This window comes from Ammospiza caudacuta, chromosome Z, assembly GCF_027887145.1.
Source record: "Ammospiza caudacuta isolate bAmmCau1 chromosome Z, bAmmCau1.pri, whole genome shotgun sequence".
Lineage (NCBI taxonomy): Eukaryota > Metazoa > Chordata > Aves > Passeriformes > Passerellidae > Ammospiza > Ammospiza caudacuta.
The window spans coordinates 242566-265660 of NC_080632.1; the positions used below are offsets into that span (position 1 = coordinate 242566).

The window sequence follows — 23095 nt, forward strand, 5'->3', positions numbered from 1 at the left end:
GGACTGGGAATGGGAATGGGACTGGGAATGGGACTGGGAACGGGAATGGGAATGGGAATGGGAATGGAACTGGGACTGGGAATGGGACTGGCAATGGGAATGGGAATGGGAATGGGACTGGGACTGGGACTGGGAATGGGACTGGGACTGGGACTGGAATTGGGACTGGGACTGAGACTGGGAATGGGAATGGAAATGGGACTGCGAATGGGAATGGGAATGGGAATGGGAATGGGAATGGGAATGGGAATGGGACTGGGACTGGGACTGGGAATGGGAATGGGACTGGGACTAGGACTGGGAATGGGAAATGGGACTGGGAATGGGAATGGGACTGGGAATGGGACTGGGACTGGGACTGGGAATGGGAATGGTAATGGGACTGGGACTGGGACTGGGAATGGGACTGGGACTGGGACTGGAATTGGGACTGGGACTGAGACTAGGAATGGGAATGGGACTGGGAATGGGAATGGGAATGGGAATGGGAATGGGAATAGGAATGAGACTGGGAATGGGAATGGGACAGGGAATGGGGATGGGGATGGGAATGGGAATGGGACTGGGAATGGGAATGGGACTGGGACTGGGAATGGGACTGGCAATGGGAATGGGACTGGGAATGGGAATGGGAATGGTATTGGGAATGGGAATGGGAATAGGAAAGGGACTGGGAATGGGAATGGGACTGGGAACGGGAATGGGACTGGGACTGGTATTGGGAATGGGAATGGGACTGGGAACGGGAATGGGAATGGGAAGGGGACTGGTAATGGGACTAGGACGGGGACTGGGAACGGGAATGGGAATGGGAATGGGAATGGGAATGGGAATGGGAATGGGAATGGCACTGGGACTGGGAATGGGAATGGGATTGGGACTGGGAATGGGAATGGGAATGGGACTGGGAATGGGACTGGGAATGGGAATGGGAATAGGACTGGGAATGGGAATGGGAATGGGACTGGGAATGGGACTGGGAATGGGACTGGGAATGGGACTGGGAATGGGAATGGGAATGGGAATGGGAATGGGACTGGGAATGGGAATGGGACTGGGACTGAGAATGGGAGTGGGACTGAGAATGGGACTGGGAATGGGACTGGGGCTGGGACTGGGACTGGGACTGGGAACGGGAATGGGACTGAGAATGGGACTGGGAATGGGACGGGGAATGGGACTGGGACTGGGAATGGGAATGGGACTGGGACTGGGACTGGGAATGGGAATGGGAATGGGACTGGGAATGGGAATGGGAATGGGGCTGAGAATGGGAATGGGAATGGGAATGGGAAATAGAATGGGACTGGGACTGGGAATGGTATTGGGAATGGGAATGGTATTGGGAATGGGAATGGGAATAGGAATGGGACTGGGAATGGGAATGGGACTGGGAATGGGGATGGGGATGGGAATGGGAATGGGAATGGGAATGGGAATGGGAATGGGAATGGGACTGGGAATGGGAATGGGCCTGGGACTGGGAATGGAACTGGGACTGGGAATGTGAATGGGACTGGGAATGGGAATGGGACTGGGAATGGGAATGGGACTGGGACTGGGAATGGGAATGGGACTGGGAATGGGAATGGGAATGGCACTGTGACTGGGAATGGGACTGGGACTGGGAATGGGAATGGGAATGGGACTGGGAATGGGACTGGGAAAGGGAATGGGACTGGGAATGGGAATGGGACTGGGAATGGGACTTGGACTGGGAATGGGACTGGGAATGGGAATGGGAATGGGAATGGGAATGGGAATGGTATTGGGAATGGGAATGGGAATAGGAATGGGACTGGGAATGGGAATGGGACTGGGAACGGGAATGGGAATGGGTAGGGGACTGGGAATGGGACTAGGACTGAGACTGGGAACGGGAATGGGAATGGGAATGGGACTGGGAATGGGAATGGGAAATAGAATGGGACTGGGAATGGGAATGGAACTGGGACTGGGAATGGGACTGGGAATGGGAATGGGAATGGGAATGGGACTGGGACTGGGACTGGGAATGGGACTGGGAATGGGACTGAGAATGGGACTGGGAATGGGACGGGGAATGGGACTGGGAATGGGAATGGGACTGGGAATGGGACTGGGACTGGGAATGGGAATGGGACTGGGACTGGGACTGGGAATGGGAATGGGACTGGGAATGGGAATGGGAATGGGAATGGGAATGGTATTGGGAATGGGAATGGGAATAGGAATGGGACTGGGAATGGGAATGGGACTGGGAACGGGAATGGGAATGGGAATGGGACTGGGAATGGGACTAGGACTGGGACTGGGAACGGGAATGGGAATGGGAATGGGACTGGGAATGGGAATGGGAATGGGAAATAGAATGGGACTGGGACTGGGAATGGAACTGGGACTGGGAATGGGAATGGGACTGGGAATGGGAATGGGAATGGGACTGGGCCTGGGAATGGGAAAGGGACTGGGAATGGGAATGGGAATGGGACTGGGAATGGGAATGGGACTGGGACTGGGACTGGGACTGGGAATGGGACTGGGAATGGGAATGGGACTGGGAATGGGAATGGGAATGGAAATGGGAATGGGACTGGGAATGGGACTGGGAATGGGAATGGGAATGGGAATGGGAATGGTATTGGGAATGGGAATGGGAATAGGAATGGGACTGGGAATGGGAATGGGACTGGGAACGGGAATGGGAATGGGAAGGGGACTGGGAACGGGAATGGGAATGGGAATGGGATTGGAATGGGAATGGGAATGGGAAATAGAATGGGACTGGGACTGGGAATGGAACTGGGACTGGGAATGGGACTGGGAATGGGAATGGGACTGAGAATGGGACTGGGAATGGGAATGGGAATGGGAATGGGACTGGGAATGGGAATGGGACTGGGACTGGGACTGGGAATGGAAATGGGAATGGGACTGGGAATGGGACTGGGAATGGGACTGGGAATGGGAATGGGACTGGGAATGGGACTGGGAACGGGAATGGGAATGGGAATGGGAATGGAAGTGGGACTGGGAATGGGACTGGCAATGGGAATGGGAATGGGAATGGGACTGGGACTGGGACTGGGAATGGGACTGGGACTGGGACTGGAATTGGGACTGGGACTGAGACTGGGAATGGGAATGGAAATGGGACTGCGAATGGGAATGGGACTGGGAATGGGACTGGGAACGGGAATGGGAATGGGAATGGGAATGTGAATGGGACTGGGACTGGGACTGGGAATGGGAATGGGACTGGGACTGGGACTGGGAATGGGAAATGGGACTGGGAATGGGAATGTGACTGGGACTGGGAATGGGAATGGGAATGGGAATGGGACTGGGAATGGGACTGGGACTGGGACTGGGAATGGGAATGGTAATGGGACTGGGACTGGGACTGGGAATGGGACTGGGACTGGGACTGGAATTGGGACTGGGACTGAGACTGGGAATGGGAATGGGACTGGGAATGGGAATGGGAATGGGAATGGGAATAGGAATGGGACTGGGAATGGGAATGGGACTGGGAATGGGGATGGGGATGGGAATGGGAATGGGACTGGGAATGGGAATGGGACTGGGACTGGGAATGGGACTGGCAATGGGAATGGGACTGGGAATGGGAATGGGAATGGGAATGGGAATGGGAATGGGAATGGTATTGGGAATGGGAATGGGAATAGGAAAGGGACTGGGAATGGGAATGGGACTGGGAACGGGAATGGGACTGGGACTGGTATTGGGAATGGGAATGGGACTGGGAACGGGAATGGGAATGGGAAGGGGACTGGTAATGGGACTAGGACGGGGACTGGGAACGGGAATGGGAATGGGAATGGGAATGGCACTGGGACTGGGAATGGGATTGGGACTGGGAATGGGAATGGGAATGGGACTGGGAATGGGACTGGGAATGGGAATGGGAATAGGACTGGGAATGGGAATGGGAATGGGAATGGGACTGGGAATGGGACTGGGAATGGGAATGGGACTGGGAATGGGACTGGGAATGGGAATGGGAATGGGAATGGGAATGGGACTGGGAATGGGAATGGGACTGGGACTGAGAATGGGAGTGGGACTGAGAATGGGACTGGGAATGGGAATGGGAATGGGAATGGGACTGGGACTGTGACTGGGACTGGGACTGGGAATGGGACTGGGAATGGGACTGAGAATGGGACTGGGAATGGGACGGGGAATGGGACTGGGAATGGGAATGGGACTGGGAATGGGACTGGGACTGGGAATGGGAATGGGACTGGGACTGGGACTGGGAATGGGAATGGGACTGGGAATGGGACTGGGAATGGGGCTGAGAATGGGACTGGGAATGGGAATGGGAATGGGAAATAGAATGGGACTGGGACTGGGAATGGTATTGGGAATGGGAATGGTATTGGGAATGGGAATGGGAATAGGAATGGGACTGGGAATGGGAATGGGACTGGGAATGGGGATGGGGATGGGAATGGGAATGGGACTGCGAATGGGAATGGGACTGGGAATGGGAATGGGCCTGGGACTGGGAATGGAACTGGGACTGGGAATGTGAATGGGACTGGGAATGGGAATGGGAATGGGAAATAGAATGGGACTGGGACTGGGAATGGAACTGGGACTGGGAATGGGAATGGGACTGGGAATGGGAATGGGAATGGCACTGCGACTGGGAATGGGACTGGGACTGGGAATGGGAATGGGAATGGGACTGGGAATGGGAATGGGACTGGGAAAGGGAATGGGACTGGGAATGGGAATGGGACTGGGAATGGGACTTGGACTGGGAATGGGAATGGGAATGGTATTGGGAATGGGAATGGGACTGGGAACGGGAATGGGAATGGGAAGGGGACTGGGAATGGGACTAGGACTGGGAATGGGAATGGGACTGGGACTGGTATTGGGAATGGGAATGGGACTGGGAACGGGAATGGGAATGGGAAGGGGACTGGGAATGGGACTAGGACTGGGACTGGGAACGGGAATGGGACTGGGACTGGGACTGGGAATGGGAATGGGACTGGGAAGGGGAATGGGACTAGGAATGGGAATGGGACTGGGAACGGGAATGGGACTGGGATTAGGACTGGGACTGGGAATGGGACTGGGACTGGGACTGGGACTGGGACTGGGACAGGGACTGGGAATGGGAATGGGAATGGGACTGGGAATGGGAATGGGACTGGGACTGTGCTCGGGGCTGGGGCAGGGTCTAAAAAACTGTTATTCCTTTTCCCTTATCTTTGCCTGACAGCTCCATCATTTCAAAGTCATAATAACTTGAAGAGTAGGAGGTAATATTTTCCATTCCAAGGAAGGTTCCCATCTTACTTGGCAGGCACCTGCCCTTCAAACCAAGACAGAACCAGCTACATGCAGACAGACACAGGTCTGGACACTTTTTGCTGAGTTTTCTCAGACGCCAGGTTTCTGCGCAAGCATTTGGGACATGGAGAAGCCATCAGGAACATGGGGGTAGAAGTTTGTTCTCCATGTAACAGTTACTAGTAATGCAGGTTATGCAACTGCAGGTGCTATAACATGAAGGAATGCAATGGACTCTGCTCCCTGCCACAGCCATGTGATGGCTCCTAGGTGTCACCAACAGGGACAGTGACCCTGACCAGGCAGCCATGCCATCCCTCCAGCCAGAGCTGCTGCAGCCTCTGGTTTCTCCACTAGTGTCCACTGCTGGGCCTTTTCATTAATCAAGCTCTGCATTTAGGACAATGTGTTACTCAGCCCTTCCATCTGGCAAGAAATGAACAGAAACCAGGAGAAATGGTATTCAATAAACACAACTGTTTAAGAGACAAGAACAGAAGGTCGGGGACAAAATGCGGAGTTAGGCCAGAGCAGCAATATCTTCAACATTCCTTCTGTGGGTTTGGGATAAGTTTAAAAACTATCTGCTGTATTTGTCCCTAGGTTGGTTTTCTGCAGACAAACCCATCTCCCTGTATGTCTATACTCCTGCTGCCTCTACCTTTCTCTTCTGCTGAGGGATCTTACTGTTACTTTTCAAAATTAACATTCTCATGACTTCTATTTGTTTTCTATAGTTTTATTTTGAGGAAGTAATCACATGGGTCATAAATTTCTTCAGCAAATTCCAATAACCGTCATTACCCTGGTAAGCAAAGACATGCTTGGATGCATGGGGAGCAGACATAAGCACTGCACTGAGCCATGTGTTCACACCCACACATCCCTGGCTGACTCTGTGAGGCAGCAGCTATCCAAATACAGCCTGGAAATCTGTTACACCAAAGTTCTGCTGGCCACAGGGCCAGTCACTGCCTGAGCTGGAGGGTATAAATCAAAGCAGAAGCTTCTTGTCACCCTGGGCCAACACCACCCCAGAGTTTCATGATCCAGCAGCTCAGGCAACATCCCACATAAAGTCAGAGGGACAAACAACTGTACAGACCAGGAAAAGGGTCTGGGCTTTCAGCAGAGAACAACAGCATGGTTTTCCCTCAGTGAAATAAACTTTCCACATCAAGCTATTGCAGTGGTTTAGGGTGAGAGAGAATGAGGTTTGCAGTCCTATGTGGGAAGCTGCTGCCTCTGAAGCTCACAGGAGTCACTCCATTAGAAGTTTTCCCCATGAACAGGAGAGCTGGGATCAGTTGATACTCCACATCGCATGTAAAAAAGGTAATTTCACATCACTAACATATTTTTGACAATTCAGACAAAATACTTCAGTGAGAGTCATGGATTTGGGTTTGTTTTTTTTTTAATCAGTTGTTTTCCAAACAAATATTTTCCTTTTAAATTCAGAGAAATACTAAATACTAAATTTCAAATTGAGGTCAGTGAGGCTAAAAAAAAAAAGAAAACTTAGCCAAAAGTCCCAGTGGTAAACTCACCATACCTTTGAAAGGAAGAAAGAACTTTACCTTTGAAGAAAAGACCACAGTAATTTTTATTGTTGGTTTTTGTTTTGATTGAATCTTGGACTTTCTTCTAACTTCAACTTTCATTAGGAAATAGCAGGATCAGAGATATACATTGCTCTAATCCAAGAATATCAGCTGCATTTAACCTGGGGGAGTAGCAACCCAGGGCATGCCACAGGCCAGCCACCAGTCATCTGCCAGGTGTTCTGGTCCCTCACCTGCTCTTTGGGCAGAAGTCCCACTGGAGGAAGGAAATGGATCACCCTGCTTTCAGCTCTGCAGAGCAGGCACGCTTGCCTGCTCTACACCGAGCAGTAGACATGCTGCAGAAGTGCCAAAAAATGGGGCAAAATGCCAAACTACACTCCTACTGTAACAAAGCAGGTATTTCCGAAATAGCATCCTCTCCCCCCTGCCGGGAAGAAGCTGAGCAGAAAAATACCCTGTATCTAGCAAAAGCCTTCCATGATCCCAGCAATTTGTTTCAATGAAAATACTCAGGGTCATAACCAACTAGCACTCAGGACAAGCTGGTGGGATTCATAGATGAATCTTTGAAGGGCAGGCTTGGAGAATGTTCTCAAGATTGTGTTACCAGAAACTATGCCAGAATGAATGACACATCCAGAATTTGTCAATGGATGCTGCAGCCAGATCCCCCAGAAGGCTGTGGCAGCCTGGGGGCCCAATACACCCCTTTCAGATGCCCCTCTTGTGCCCATTCCTGCAAGCAATGCAAACGCCAGCCCAAAGAGACACATCTTCACTCTGAGCGGAGTGACGCATGATGGAATCCCCTGAGCTCACATGCTACTTGGGCTAGCATGGGTCGTGGTGGAAAGAACCTCTAGTAAAAAGAAATGTTTCCAAAGGGGGCTGAAAAATGTCATTTTGGAAAACCTCTTTACTGAGTAGATTCAAAAAAAGGGAGATGCTTTTCAACACACCTGAGGTCCTCTGCATCAAAATGGGAAGCTGCTCTGATTGAACCTGCATTTACCTGGCATTGTATCGAGCAATCTATTTATTCTCACAGGAAAGAAGTGAAAAAAGCATTATAATGGAGAAGTGGAAATGCTTTCTATACAATTGATATCCCACCATCAGCCTTTTTTATTCCAATGATGGAATTGAAAAGAATAGATTTCAGCAGACGAACAGCCCTCACAGATGTTTTTCAAGAAAAACTTTTCTTAGAGAGGACAAAACCTTCACTTGTTGATCTGACATGAAAAAAACCCTGACAAACAGTGAGTCCTTAGAGCAGTAAGCCCTTTACCCATGTTCTTTCAACACAACACGACAAAACTACATCAAATATTTCATCCACCTTTAGCCAAGATGGAGTGTCTGGAGCTGTGATGTGCTGCAACCATCAGGCCAGCCCTGAGATACTGGCATTCACAGGATCCTAGGCAGTGCCACTAATCTGTATTAATAATTAGACAGCATTCTGCCTGTAGGAATAACTGCCAGAAAATGTGGCAATAATTGTTAATTACAGGGGCCAGTAGTACAAGCCAGACTCTACTTTGGCTGCTGAGCATCTGCAACATCCTCCTTAAACAAATCTGAACAAACAGAGGAATTCTTTTGTTTGTAAGAACTATTTTCTCTCCTAAAAACATGAGGAATAACACACTTTTCTTTTTCCCCAAGAAGCTACAATATATACATTTACATAAATAAATATACAAAACTATACATTTCCTGTTCATTTACCTACAGACACTATCACAGCAATCCAGCTGGATGCCCCCTGGAGAAACGCTGGGGGCAAAAGCCAGGGTCTGCTCCCATAGCAGGGGGGTATTGCATACAGTGCCATTGGCAAGGGGACCAGGCATGCTTTTCCTGGGATGTCAGGGGCTGCAGCAGCAGGGTGCACACACAGAAACACACCCCACATATAAGGACAGACAGACACACACACACACACTAACAAGACTTGCCAACATGGACACACAGACATGTACATGCTCCTTACACATGCAGGCTTGTAAATCCACTGGCAAATCTGCTGTAAGTGGATCAATAGATCACTTATAATCATCTCTGATCCCTCATACACTCACACTGACCAAAAGCACATCCAGCCCATGTCTGTCCCATCTTGAAGTCATTGATTAACCCTTCACAGAGTGGCTGGTGCAGCCATCTCCTAAATTTTCACCCGTGTGATTTCAAAATGAAATTAGTCCCTACTTTGGCTAATTGCTACTGCACATCAGGCAAGGAGAAGTTTATTACAGTTGAGAATAAACATTCTCTTACATTCAGAGAGCATCCCTCCAAAGTTCCAAGTCCCAACAAGACTGCCAATTAACTTCTAATGCATTTGAATATAATTATGTGACTACACAGTTTGGCCAGTCTTTCTCCCTTATTTTATCTTTACATTAGCCAACACTGGTCAAAGATGTAGTATTTTAACAGCTCTGAGTGGGCTGCCATATTGTAAGAAAACAGTAACATGCAGATTTTTGTAACACTACTGCATTTCCAAGAAGCTGTGAGGCACAGAAATCCCATCAATGACTAATGAGTTGTGGGTTAAGGTGGACGTACCTTGCTGAGAAGTCACTGTAGTATTCTCGACCCGTGCTGCCTGCCATAAAATTTTAATGCTGCTTCTGACATATTTATGAAATACCTCACCTAGTCTTTGCAGGATGACAAAAAGATTTACATCTGCAATTACTGCAAGCACATAGGTTTTGGCTATGCACTTTAAACTTTTGTACACAAAGGTATTTAACTTTAATACAACAAAGGTAGGTGGTGCCACAGAGCAACCATATTGGAACTGCATTGGGAGAGATTCATTTCTTTATACAGGAGGACAATTGCCCAACTCATCTGAATATAAGATGGCATTGCAATTAATTGCAATGAGGGATTTGCCCCTTGCCTCTCAGCTGCCTGCAGAGTCATCTCCCCTCTCCACCAGCCACTAGCCTGCAGACTCTTAGGATCCCAGGTGGACCTAGCATCAGGAAGCTGCACTGTGGTAACTGTCAGTGATAACACTGATATCAAGATCAGCAAGCCGCACTTGGCCATGTGCAGAGCACCAGCACCAGTGCTGCCAGAAATGGGGCTGAGAACACACTGCTGTTCTGTCTGGTTGCTGCAGCTGCCCATACCACACTGTCTCTCCTTAAGCCTGGTTGGTGGGGCTGCTGCAATCCTCTCAAAGCCCCCTTGCACCCTGCACAAAGTACAGGTGAGTGGCAAAAGGTGGATGAACACCACAGAGAGAATGCAGGGCACTGAGTACACAAAGGCGCCGGCTAGAGGAGGGTCACAGAGCAGACAAGGGACATGTGGCAGATGTGAAGCACAGAGGGGACAAGGGCCATGGAGCAGACGAGCAGCACCAGGGGATGCATCCACACACAACATCACTCCATGCCTTTGTGCCTATGCACTCCCAACCTGAGCAGAAGCAGCCCCGTGGCACAGCAGGGCAGGCAGCATTTTACCTTCTTTGCTCCAGACTTACCAGCTTGGTAATGCAGGTGGGATGAAAGGTAAACAACTGACTCAGAGAAAGTAAGTTTTGCAATATGGTTTCATCCCAAATTGGTGCAAAAGGTCACAAGAAGTATATTGCAGGATTAAAATATTTGAGCTAGGCAGCAGAAATATTGCAGCTGGATCAGGTGAAAACATTCCACTCCATGCTTCATCCTGACTTGAGCCTTTTCTATAACTTCAACCTTCATAATGACACTGTAATGTGCAGCCACCTCCAGGAATTACACAATAATTTACCTCATAGCAGAAGATATAATGTCACACGCCATAGTAACATAGCCTACAAATATTGTAAAGCCTGGAAATTAAACATTTTGGCAGTGTGATACATGCACATTGCTGCTGATATGGAGGCTGTCTTCAATTATATTCCAATGCAGGGAACATGAGCAGGAAAGCATCTGCATGACTGAGGGAGCATCCTGCCACATCAGCACTGTCTGAGGCATTCCTCTAGTGCCCCAGTCCTCAGTGACTCCCAGAGCCCACCAGGGACTGGCCATGGCTCACCTGGCACTGGTACAGCAGCGCCAGAAGAGGGCCAGGTCCTGCCATTTCTGCCAAGGTGGCAGCATCATTGAGAGATGGAAAAGTCCCCTGTGCTCACCTCCTGTGTGGATAAACTCTGCAAGCTGAGACACACAAATCTCAGCATCTCAGCTATCTGCAATACCAGCTTTTCAGCTGGACTGCAGGCTTCATCTATGCCTGGTCTGGGGCTTTAGCACACTAGCAGGGTCTGCTTTCCCCACTTTGTGATTGTGGGAAGCTTGAAATACAGACACACATCCCCAGAAGAGATGATGTCAGGTCTTCTTTCTGACACCAGAGACGATGCAAATGAATGCCTAAGTGACAGAAGACAGATAATTTCTCACTTAATTTCCATTGCACTGCTTTGCTTCTACATCACATCCACATTACAGTCATCCATTAAAGGCAGAGAATAAAATCTTGTCAGTCAATCTCAGATGTCTGGGAATGTGGCAGCTCGGTCCTCTGGCACAACGGATGGGACATTTTGCTGGCAAATGCTTTGTAGCGTACACCATTTCCAAATAATGTCTGCAGCTGTTTAGCCTGACTTGAATCCAGCTGAATCAGCCAAAAATGGCACCAAGGAAGAGAAGACACAGGAGGAGAAGGAAGTCTCCTTCCACACTTAGCAAGTTAATTCTTGAGGGCATCATGATTTGTCATGGTGCATGCCCCAGGGGACACGTGGCTCCCAACAGCCCTGCTTACCCTACCAGGACCAGGCTCCTCATTGCCGCCTGGCATTATTTTTCCTGACTTTAGTAAATGTGCGAGAATCAAAGACAAGCTAGCCTGAGCTGACATGGCTCCTTCACACTGAAGAAGGCTGGTAAGAGAAAAAGATGGGGACACACCAACACCCTGTGCCCACACCTTTAGCAGACAAAGCAAGCAGGCCTTCTCCCACCTGGGCATTGTGTGTCCCACCATGGAGTCTGTGCACACCTGTCCACATGAGTAAGACATCCCATGTTCAACCAGCAGTCACTTGAGACAAACTGTTGGTGGGGTAAAGCTCCCAAGACTGACAGGATTTAATGCAACTGAGGCTGGAGGGACATCAAGTCAGTACAAGAGTGCAGCTTTTAGTCTTCTTATGTAGTAATTGAGGAAGTGATATTTAAACTTCCCAGCTTACTCTACAGTCACTGCAGAGCCTTATCCCAAACCTACTGAGGTCATAAGAGACAGGTGACTTTTTCTCATCTTTTTCTCATCTGCGCCAGTGCCATATTTGCTGACAGAAACAAATGAACACATATTTCTTTCTGGAGACTTCTCACTTCCTCATGCAGACAGTCTCTCTTCTCCTGGCCCAGAACATGCCTCTCATGAGTAGGAGACACATCCTCAAACTCCCAGCTCCTGCATCTCCTGTCCAGGGGCTCACACCTGCCTCACACAGCTGACCACACAATAGGTTTCCAATACAAACACTGATTCCTACAGATTAATAGCCTCTGCTTTAAACTGTGTTTTCGGAGGAAATTTCTGCTGTGGAAAAAGGGCAGTTCTTGGAGCACCTTCCTTCATTTTTTACTACAGTATGTAATTTTGATTAAAAGTTCTCACTTGATTTTCTTTCTTTCTGTTACCCCATTTTATTTCTTTTGCGCTGATCACATTACATTGAATTGCACTACACTGCAATCTATTGTAATGTCCAAGCATTTTCACTTGTTTTGATAAAGTCTCAAGGAATCCAGGAAATCCTGGGAAGAGAATACTTTATTATCATAGCATTTCAATTTGTGCCATAGGCATAAGTTCTGAGAGCTGCAGTTTGCCACACAGCAGATGTTCTATGTTCAGACAGTCCTAACTGCAAGCAACCCCTGTCCAGCAACAATCATAAAGAAGTCAAACCTACCATCTAAGAAAATAAGTCCAGCAAGTAGCAAAAATACTGAATTCATAAACAACAGCCTGCAAGAAAATGGCTGCTAAGTCCCCTCAAAACCTCTACAGGGCTCATCCTCCCATGGCAGAGGGGAATGTTCAGGGAGCTGGGGATGCTTGGGTTCAGGATCTAGTCTGCAGCATTCCCTTGGCCACAGAAATGCTGGAAGCAGGAGGCTTCCGTCTCATTACAGGATAACTTCTTGACACCGTGAAGCTGGGCAGATACTGAACTCCTATCACCCCGGGCTAGGCACACTGCTCAGTGCATACAGAAACCCAGGCTGGGGATGGTGTGTGAGAAGCCCCCTCTGAGACAAGAATCTCAGCAAGAGGTAGGCTAGCCAGGGTCTAACGCTCAGGAGGAAGAAAACACATCATGCCAACCCTCACCACACGGAAGCACTGGACAGTTGGGCCATTGAGCTTGGATGTGATGGGAACGTAGACTTTACTCTCCCATCACTGTTACCAGTTGCCATGCTGTGAGGTACGGCAGAAAAAGTGCAGCCGTGTCACATTCCTGGCCATGGACACAGTGGGCCATGAAGTGCTTTCCACTCTGCTTACTTTGGGGATCTCCGCATTTGCTCATTGTCAAACACAATTTGTCTGGGAACTGCCTGATTGATTTGATAGCTAGTCTGGCTGATTCACACACCCCACACGTAAGGTCATCTGGTGCCTGAGCCACAGCTGGCAACCCTGATAGATGCTGGGCACTTTGTAGGGCTCAAAGCTCTGACAACTTGGTGTGCTCCACCCCGACACTTTTGTAGTCTCCAGTTTTTTTAAACTCTGTGTGCTGACATAACACAAAGGAGACACAAGCATGAAAAACAGAATGAAATCATAATCTGTGTTGTGTGATCTCACATGGCTATTTCTCTTCTCTAAGAAACCACGTGCAAGGCAGTTGAGTTCAGTCCTGCAAGTCCCGGTCAGCTCCAGCTGTTCCTTCCTTGCTCACAAGCAACACCTGTGTGAGGTGGTGCCTGACTCATAGAACCACAGAATAACACAATGGTTTGAGTTGGATGGAACCTAGAGTTCATGCAGTCCCAACACCTGGCATGGAACTACCCCAGGAACTGTACCATTCCACTATCAGATTGCTCCAACCCCTCCAACCTGGCCTTGGACAGTTCCAGGGATGTGACAGCCCACAGCGTCTCTGGGCAACATGTGCAATGTCTTACCACTCTCATAGCTCTGCTACACTAATCCAAACTGCAGCTTTCCAAAATCAGAACTACTGTAGGTCTCATGGCTTTCTGATTACACTTATCTTTTCCTTATCGTGTTTTCACCAAAGGACAGCTGTCTGTAATGAATAAACAAGACCAAACAGGAGTGGACCCATGAAATGCAGAGGATGCAGCAGTGTGCCTCACCCTTGGCATGCCACATCTGGCAGGACACCAAGCTGTCTCAGCCAGCACACTGGGGATGCATTACCTGGTCAGCCATTATGAGCGCTATCTTTGAGAGCCAGCGGAACAATGATCTATTAGTAAACTCTCTGTAAAGCTGTTCCTGCCTTTGCAAAGGAGGATTGCAGTGCCCCTCCACCCTCTACATACAGGGAGAGTGTCCTTAGTGCCCAGAGGGGACCCTGGGAGCTGCCTGGGTAGGGGCAAACTGATCCTGCATAAGGCAAACTCTTAAAATCAGACCCATGTGCCAGGTCCTACACGGCATATTACTGAGCTTTTAACACATCATCTTTAAATTTCCACCTCTAGATATTTTGGGGCAGTTCACTGTAGCTGCCAGCACAAGGGGTCTCAAAATTACTGTATTGTAGAGGACAGAAAAATGTTTAGTAACATAACCTCGCCTTAAAAGGTAAGAAACAAATCAGCAACAAAAGACTTCATAAATTCTCACTATTGCTTTAATAACCACGATCTTGCTTAAAGGTGGGCAACACATCGGACCTGTAACACTGAACAATCATTAACAGACCCCCAGCTGCCACCGGGGTCCCTCTGTGGGTACCTTGGAGAGGGAGTGGTGCCATGGCTCCCTTCTGGGGGTGCAGGACAGAGCCCTGTGCCACCAGCCGCATGCCCCTCTCTCTCCGCCCATCTTCAGGGACCATGGGCAGACATTGTGCAGCACCATCCCATCACTGCCCAGTGCACCCTCCTCTGCAGCAATGCTCCCCGAGCTTCGCAGCCACAGACAACCCAGAAGTCTTGGCTGAGGCTCCAGAAGAAATTACCACAAGCCCTGGTTTCCATCCCTCAATACTAAAAAACCCCAACCTCAACACTGATCCAAAGCGCAGCTTAACTTGAACACTGGTATCTGAACAGAGCACTCCCCTATGCCAAGGGAGCGTCATTCAGCTCCTGGAGCCCCAAACCCTGGCACCATCCTGGGCTGGGGAGGGGACAGTTTTGGCATGGAGGTCTGGCTGGAAGACGCACCCCAGCCCACAGCCCCCCGTGTCACCACTGCTGGCTGACGAGATAGATGGATTTGACTGAAGGTAGCCAAACTGTCACTCAGGAGGTGCCCCCTCGGTACTCTTCTGGCTGGATCTACTGGAGGATGGGCTTGCCTGAGCCCCTCCTGTCAGGGATTTCAAAGGGAACGAGCAGCTGAGTGGGGATCTGACAGCTCGGCCGAATTAGGGCTATTTGCATGCTAATTTCCACCGTGCTTTACTCACTGGCAGACCTAGAGCGAGAGGCAGCCTCTGCATGTTTGGAACAATGCTTGACTGATCTAGCTGCGTTAACGAGCAAATTATGGTAATTTTGTTATTACAAATGCATAGAAATTTCCAAAGAGTAGAGCAATACAATATGTTTTCTCTCCTCCTCCTCACTCCTAAATACAGACCTCTTTGTTTATACACACTTCACCTTGCTTACTTATGTTTAGATATGCACAATGTCTTACCTCAACAGGAGGAGGCAGAAACTATGGACAGAGCAGAGAGGGCCAGCAAAGCAGAGTGGTCTGCCTTTGCCACGTGTGGGACACTGGGGACCACATCCTCAGCTAGAGTAAAGAGCAGAGAGCCTAAGTGACCCCAGGTGAGGATTGCTCTGCAAGGGGAAAGTGGATCAGTAGATCCAAAGGCTGTAGGCTTTCCAGCATTTCATCTGCCTGCCCTCTTCAGCATAATTTCTAAGTTAATTCAATGAAATAATATTTGACAACATCATATTGAAAACAATATAGATTTTATCTATATTCTGTGCAAGAACAGTAATTACATTCCTGACAGATGAGAACCAAAACGTTTCTCTAGACTTCCAAGATTCCAGCAGACCCTCATGCAAAACGTACACAAGCAGAGTATAAACATATACCATTTACCTGACCGTTTCATTATTAATTAAGGGAATAATTTATCAGATGGTATGCGATTTGCCCCAAGATATTTGTGATGGCACATTGCATACTCCATCATAGGTGATGAAACTTCTCTGAGATTTCTCTCCCAAAACTACAAAAGGGTGGGGAGACACTTCTGTGAAATAGCCTCAGACTTGGGAAAAAATGCAAAAAGTTGCTTAACCAGAGAAAGCCACATCAGCACTTCTGCCCCTTGGTAGCAGGCCTTCTGACTGTGACATTGGAGCCTTGGATATTTTTGTGAGCATCTGCAGGGGCTGAAGTTGTCTTAGGGATGCACCAGGGGACATCTGGGTTTGGGTTTGAGCTGCATGAACTCTCAAAAAGGTACAGGTGGCTATAACCCAAACACAGAAATACTTATCCCAGTCACAACAGCAGCATGGAGCAGGTGGAAACAATGGCACACTTGGGCGTCACTTCTAAGCTCTGAGGAGGTAGCTTGCAAACTTTCTGCTTCAGCAAAGAATTGTTAAGGTTTATTCCTCATTTGCTTCAGGTCCATCTAACACAAGGGGCCAGAATCTCCTTTTACTCTCACTGGCCAGAACAATGTCAGCGTTCAAGTAACCAAGCAGTTCCAGCATTATGCTGGACAACAGAAGAGGACCTGGTTCTCTGATGCCCTCTGACATCCCACATACTGCAATTTGGTTCTCTGCCCCTGGTTTTAGGCATTTTATCTCTCAGCTGCTTCTCATTTCTTTCCTAAATATTGTCACGAGATTACAACATGGTGTTGCCAAACTTTGGCAAAGGTAGAGCCAGATCAAAAATAACTAAAAAAACATAGCTTAAGAAACCCTAAAAAATAGTTTAAAAATAACTAAAAAAAAACTATGAATAAAGTCTTCAGTGTGCCAGTGTATCCAAATTCCACCAGTCTCTACAGACTGGATCCTGATAGTCCCTCTCATCCAAAGGTCTGCCTCCTAACGCTCCAGGACACAAGGCTGGCATTCTGGCCCCCCGCACCCCTTGCTGCAGGCTGGCTGCCAGTGGACTGAGGAAGGATATTATCCCTTGCAGACTCAGTACGAGGAACAACCCAAACAGGAAGAAGTCAACACAGCCTTACTGCTCCTCAGCCTCAATACCTGCCAGCCACAATTAAAAAATGCATTTGAAAGCCACGTGTTTTGTTGGCAACATCATCTCCTTCCCCTTCACACGTTAGAGTAAGCATCTTCTCCTAGATAAAAGATTGCTAATGACAGCATTGCTATTTTTTATGCCTTTCTTTTCAAAGCCCAGTTTTGAATGTCAGTGTTTTCAGGTCCCTTTAGTCGGGTAATTGCACATAGACTTCTTATAAAGGAAATTCATTTGTTCAGGGTCACTGCATGGTTTTTCATTAAAAACAAATTACTGGTGTTCAGAAAGGACATCTGGGTTTCAAGAGTCCCATTAATGACTATATTCTCAGCATCACTATTCTGGAGAGTCTACCCTTTCCTGTCACCCAGTATGCAGAGCCTGCCAAGAGAGCAGGGGAGGGGGTGAACAGCAGCCCTGGGGAGAGGAAAAGGGGTGGCAGAGCAGCAGCTTCACCCCTGGAGTGGTGAAGAAGGAATGGGGAAAGGAGACAGAAACTGAGGGGAAACAGGGGTTGCTGTCCCAGCACTTCTAACTGGGACAAGAACTGGAATAAGGATTTAAGCAAGTTATCATGGCTACTTGCATATTACCAGTGTCCAGCTCAGCTGCAGCATTATAAGCATGATGGCAAGGGCACACACACGCTGGTGAACACAGGTGTGGTTTGTCCAAACCCCCGTCACTGCAATGAAATTGCTGCAAGCCCCTCTGCCCCAGTGCCATCAGGACTCAAATGGGGCACAGCTTCTGGGATGGGCTGCTTGGAGCAGGCACACATACTGTGGCTCTTGCACCAGCCCTCATGTTTCCCCTCTGTACCCTTGCTGATGGCCACCATCTACCCCACACATGCAGGAACACTGACTTTCAGATACATCTTGGGAGTAGACCCACGGACACAAGTAGTGATCTGTGAAGAAAGAGAGACCTGAGCCAGTGCTGGAAACAAGTTGGTGGTTTGTGAAGCTACAAAGGATCAAGAAAAGACCCCAGGCAAGCAGCACTGGTCCCTGTCACCATGCCAGCTCCAATCAGCAGGACAGCAGAGCCCATGAAGGAGGACTAACAGCACTGGAGAGAAAGCCCAGCCTTCCAGAGGTGAGGGAGATGTGGCAATTGTATGGTCTCTGTGACCAGCCAACAGCTGCTTCAGAAGCTGTGCTTCATTCAAACACTTCACCCCAGGAAAGGGCTCTGAGGGCCCCACATTGGCCACAGAGTAAACCCCCTGGAAATATTGCATTTCCTAGTGTGCACCCAGCTTGCTTCTGCTGAGCTCCCAAAGTGAGATCTGAGGCAGTAAAAGGAGCAGAGGAGGCAGAAACTGCAAGCAGAAGACAGCACCATCTCCATCCAAAGAAGAAAACAGCCCCAGGACCATATCTCTGTAATGGAGCAAGCACTGCCAGGTGGCACAAGGCTTCATGTTGTAAGTACATGACTGGGTGGAGAAGATGCGGTTTGCTCCAGCCTGCTCTTCCCCAGAGATTTTCCTCCAGAAAGGAAAAGCTGCTGGGAAAACACTGCTCCATGTTTCCAAAGCAACAGCACCTTAGGGGCACAGTCACAATGTGAACAAATAGTACCCACAGTACCAAATTATTTGGGATAATTTCTGCATACAGCATCTTAGTAACCTGTCGTATCCTGTGCCCCAAGATGATGCTGAGGGCATGGATCTTGTAGGAACCAACAGTGGATTAAAGCTTTAAACAGATAATGAAAATAGACAGAGAGCTGCACTAGACAAAATGAACATTTACAAGGAATATAAACTTCCATGTTCAAGGCATCAGCCACCAGAAAATGAGGGTTAAAGAGAAGTGTTCATTCTGTGCAAGGTGCTCCAGGCACTTCTATGTCCCCTTCCCCAGGTGAGATTGGTGGCTGTTCCTGGGATCCTGTGGCTTCCCATGACATACCACATGATAGAGTCAATGTTGATGCCTGCTCCCAGCATGTCCAGGAATAGCAATAGTCACCAACCTTATGCTGGATCTACCCACCTTCCTCCCATCATTAATAGTCTCCCAGAGGAAAAAATAAGTCAGGCGTGGGGCATGGAGCACAGGCAAACAGGATGCCAAGCCAGGGGCTGGAAGAAGGTTCCACTGCGCTGCTGCAGAGTGAGACCATGGTCACAGGATGGACGAGCAATGTGCAAATTTTTCCCAGTCTCTGGGTAGACATTAGGATCTTCCCTATGACAGAAAAGATGTCTATAGGGCTCCCTCCAGCCTCAAAGTGGGATTCGTGGTTTAGTCATTTAAAGGTAACAAGAGCAAAAGTGTCTCTTGTGTGTGGACTGCTGGCACCTCTCCTTTACAGAGAGGGGCCTGATCTCCATCCTCAAACAGCTTCCTGACTCCATCCCTACTCACAGTATCAGGCAGAAGCATATGAATTTCTGCAGCACATTTCCAGCAGTGCCTCAGTTGAAACACTGAGTCATGGAATGACCAGTCATTTCAAGATGGAAAGGTCTTCTGGCAGTCTCAATACCATTCTCAGTGCAGGATCAGCAATAAGGCCAGGGCAGAATACTCAGGGCTTCACCCACCATGGCCTTGAAAATCCTCGAGCATGGAGACTGCACAACCCCTCAGCAACCTGTTCCACCACTGGGCTCATCTCCTGGGGGAAAAGTTTGGAGACTTTTGTCATGCCCAGTTGCATCTTGCTTGTTTTCAGTTCTACCAGTCATTTATTTGTGTAAAGGGGACTCAAACCAGAACTATTTCCATTGTGGGTCCATAAGTTCCAGGTGAGGGGGGATAATTTCTTCTCTCCAGCTCCTGCACAGGACAATGCCGACCATTCTCACAAGCAGTGCAGATAACAGACTGATGCTCAGGTCTCAGTCTGCCTCATCCCTGTAGCCCCTCCAGGAACTAAACAGTTTTCAGCCTGTAGCAAAGTGCTCCTTGTCCTGGTGCAGGATGATTTGGTTTGTCCTTGCTGGGTTTCCTGCTCCTCCCCAGCCTGTCTATGTGCCTCCACTTCACTGCTCTGCTCTAGAGCCTGCTGATAGCATCATGCAGGTCGGCAGCCTCTGAACACTTGATAAGATGGGCTCTCTTCTGTTTGTGGATGAAACCTCCAGCGGTACCTTGCAGTTCTATGCATGGTACCAGCACCCACCTGGAGTGTGCCATTAGGCACTGCCTGTGAGCTTGACCACCCAGCCTGCTGTTTTCCCCCTACATGACCCCACCGTGGCATTTCACTTGCACCTTGTGACATCAGAGCACTGTGGGTGCTGGCACCTCAGCACAGCTCAGACAGCTCCCCTCCAGTCAATTCTACAGGGTGACAGCCACCAAAAGGCAGGAGAGGCTTGCAGGGCCAGTGGCCTGCAGAGGAAACACATTCATGGGAGCCTCGAACAATGCCAGCTGTCAGTCCCTAAAGCTCCAGACTGAAATCAAACCACGTGTTTGCTTGTTTGGTTCCTTCAGAGAAAAGCATTTGAATAGTTTATTCTCTGCCATAGCAGACAAGCCACATAAAAATGGAAATTCACTGCTGATATGCAAGTCCATTGTTTTGCAGGAAAGAAAGGAGGAAATGTGAAATTTTGAGCATGTGTTTGAACAAGTCATGGAGATGCAGCAGAAACAGGCTCCTATGTACCTCCTTTCCTGTGGGAGAGATAAGGAAGGACCTGGGTCTGGCAGGAGGCAAAAGTGCTCCTGCTAGGATGAGCTGTGATGGGGGCTGGAGAAAAGATAAGGACAGAACATGAAGCTGAATCCACACATCTGGCAATTGCAAGGGAGTGTGAAGGTCTCCCGTGTCCCACAGGCAAGCTGCAGACCCCAGCAGCTGTGGTACACCCAGCGTGGTCAGGCCTGCCTTTACTCACATTAGCAGGGGCAACGGCAGTAGCAACAAGCATGCAACAGAACACTGCTTATGTGTTATCATGTATACATTTTTCCCATGTCTCTAACCACTTAACTCACACAATTGCTTAATTACAAGCAGAAATTCATGGCTAATGATTAAAAATCTTATCAAGGAAGCACATTTCTAGCAAAGGCTCCAAAAACTAGAAAAAGGCAGGTCGTGAGATGAATTCCTGAGAGCCAGCAGAACAAACACATGCCTGTGCTTGGGCATGAGAATTTGGCCATTTTGGAGCAAGCAGAGATGTGCCAATGGTAGCAGAGTGTGTCTGTCACCTGCCTTACTGTCAGCCCCTCAGGGACTGTGGTGCTTACCCTAGCAAGGCTCTAAAACTTGTCCTGCAAAGGACAGGAGTCAAAGAAGGATTGAGAAGGCATTTTGGATGCTAGTTAGCAAATTCTCACTTAAATGAGACGGAGAACCTACAGGAATTGCAGCTGACCTTCACACTAGCTGGAGCAGAAGGTTGTTATTAAAGGAACCAGTGAGAGGAACAGTGCAGTTATTCAATATAACGGGTCACACAAGCCTATATGTAGTTAAAAATAAAATCTATTACCTGGGAAAATCAGCTCCGATGACTCTACATCACTGAACCTATACTGCACCTCCTCTGGCTGAGCACCGTTAAGCCCCACATCCTGCCGCTCTGCCAACCCACCCTAGCAGGTGCTCCCAAAGAATTGGTAACTGCCCAGAAAGGACAGGAGTGCTGTTGCCCCACCATTCCTTGCTGCCAGTACGCAGAAGTCACCGTCCTACTCTGAACTGAGTGTGGATCTGCAGCCAACAGTGCTAAGGGATGGCATCAGTGATGTGACACCTGCAGAACATGCTCTGCCCACCCCAGGCACCTGCACAACTTCTGCTTCTGCTGCCACACAGGCAAGCAGTAGCCAGCAGCTGGCTCATGTAGCAGTAGCCGTAGCAGCTGCTGGCATTTCTGACTGCAAGGCTCCAAAATGGGAAGGAAACTACAGAAGTAGAGTGTCCTGGGAACAACCTGGTGTCCCCATCAGTCAGGTTTGCATGGAGGAAGTCTGAGCTCAGGACATGTCCAGGCCCCAATGGCCTCACTAGTGGGGCAGCACAGAGGGACAGTGCTGGGAGAAGCCTGGCAAGTTAGAGCAAAGCCTGAGCCAGGTGAGCAGAGCCTGGCACAGCCCAATATGGAGCAATCTCCACAGAAGGGAGGCTGGAGCTCCTTCAGCATTCCAGTGCCAACACTTTGCCTTGGCACTCTGCAGGTTATGCAGCCTCCTGTGCTGGGGAGCCTGGTCCTCCTTCACTCAGGATCACTCCATGCCTACCCTTCGGCACTGTGGCTTCTACCTCAGCACACAGCATTTACAGCACACAGCATTTCTCTCCTGAAATACTGTTTGTTTTCCTTTTACATTTTCTTTCTCCCCTACTCTGAAGACTCACCAGGCACCATTCCTGTCAGTGCTGGAGCGGAGTAGCTGCCCTGTCCAGCAGGAGGGACGTGTGGAGGGTATCCTGGGAGGGTTGTACTTGCCAGCTCGCGACCTGAGGAATCAAACCAACAAATCACCACGTGAGCATTACGACAAGCAGACATGGTTTTACATCTCCCCAAACACCCAGAACACAGCCATGCATTCGTCATCTGCTCTGTGAGGACCAGCGTGAGATTTCCAGCCTGGCAGGGAGGGCAGGCACAGTTTTGTTTTCTCTATAAGCTGCCACAAAGCTCCAATGAAGTGCAAGACTGGAAGGTGAAGAGCAGAGTTCTGCAGGGAGAGGAACACACCCGCCTGAACTCCAGCAGCTCACCCCTACTCCCAAATTCCTCTAAAGCTTAGATTTGTAAAGTCAAAAGC

At 49.0% G+C, this 23095-nt stretch overlaps 1 protein-coding gene across 2 annotated transcripts in view; it reads right to left on the minus strand.

Moving 5' to 3' along the window:
- Window positions 1–23095, minus strand: part of PAX5 (paired box 5) — a 148396-nt gene that overhangs the window by 22568 nt on the left and 102733 nt on the right. For both annotated transcript variants that reach the window (XM_058823652.1, XM_058823650.1), the window contains one exon: window positions 22680–22781. In XM_058823652.1, the coding sequence (XP_058679635.1) occupies window positions 22680–22781 (102 nt within the window). The remainder of the gene's footprint in view (window positions 1–22679; window positions 22782–23095) is intronic.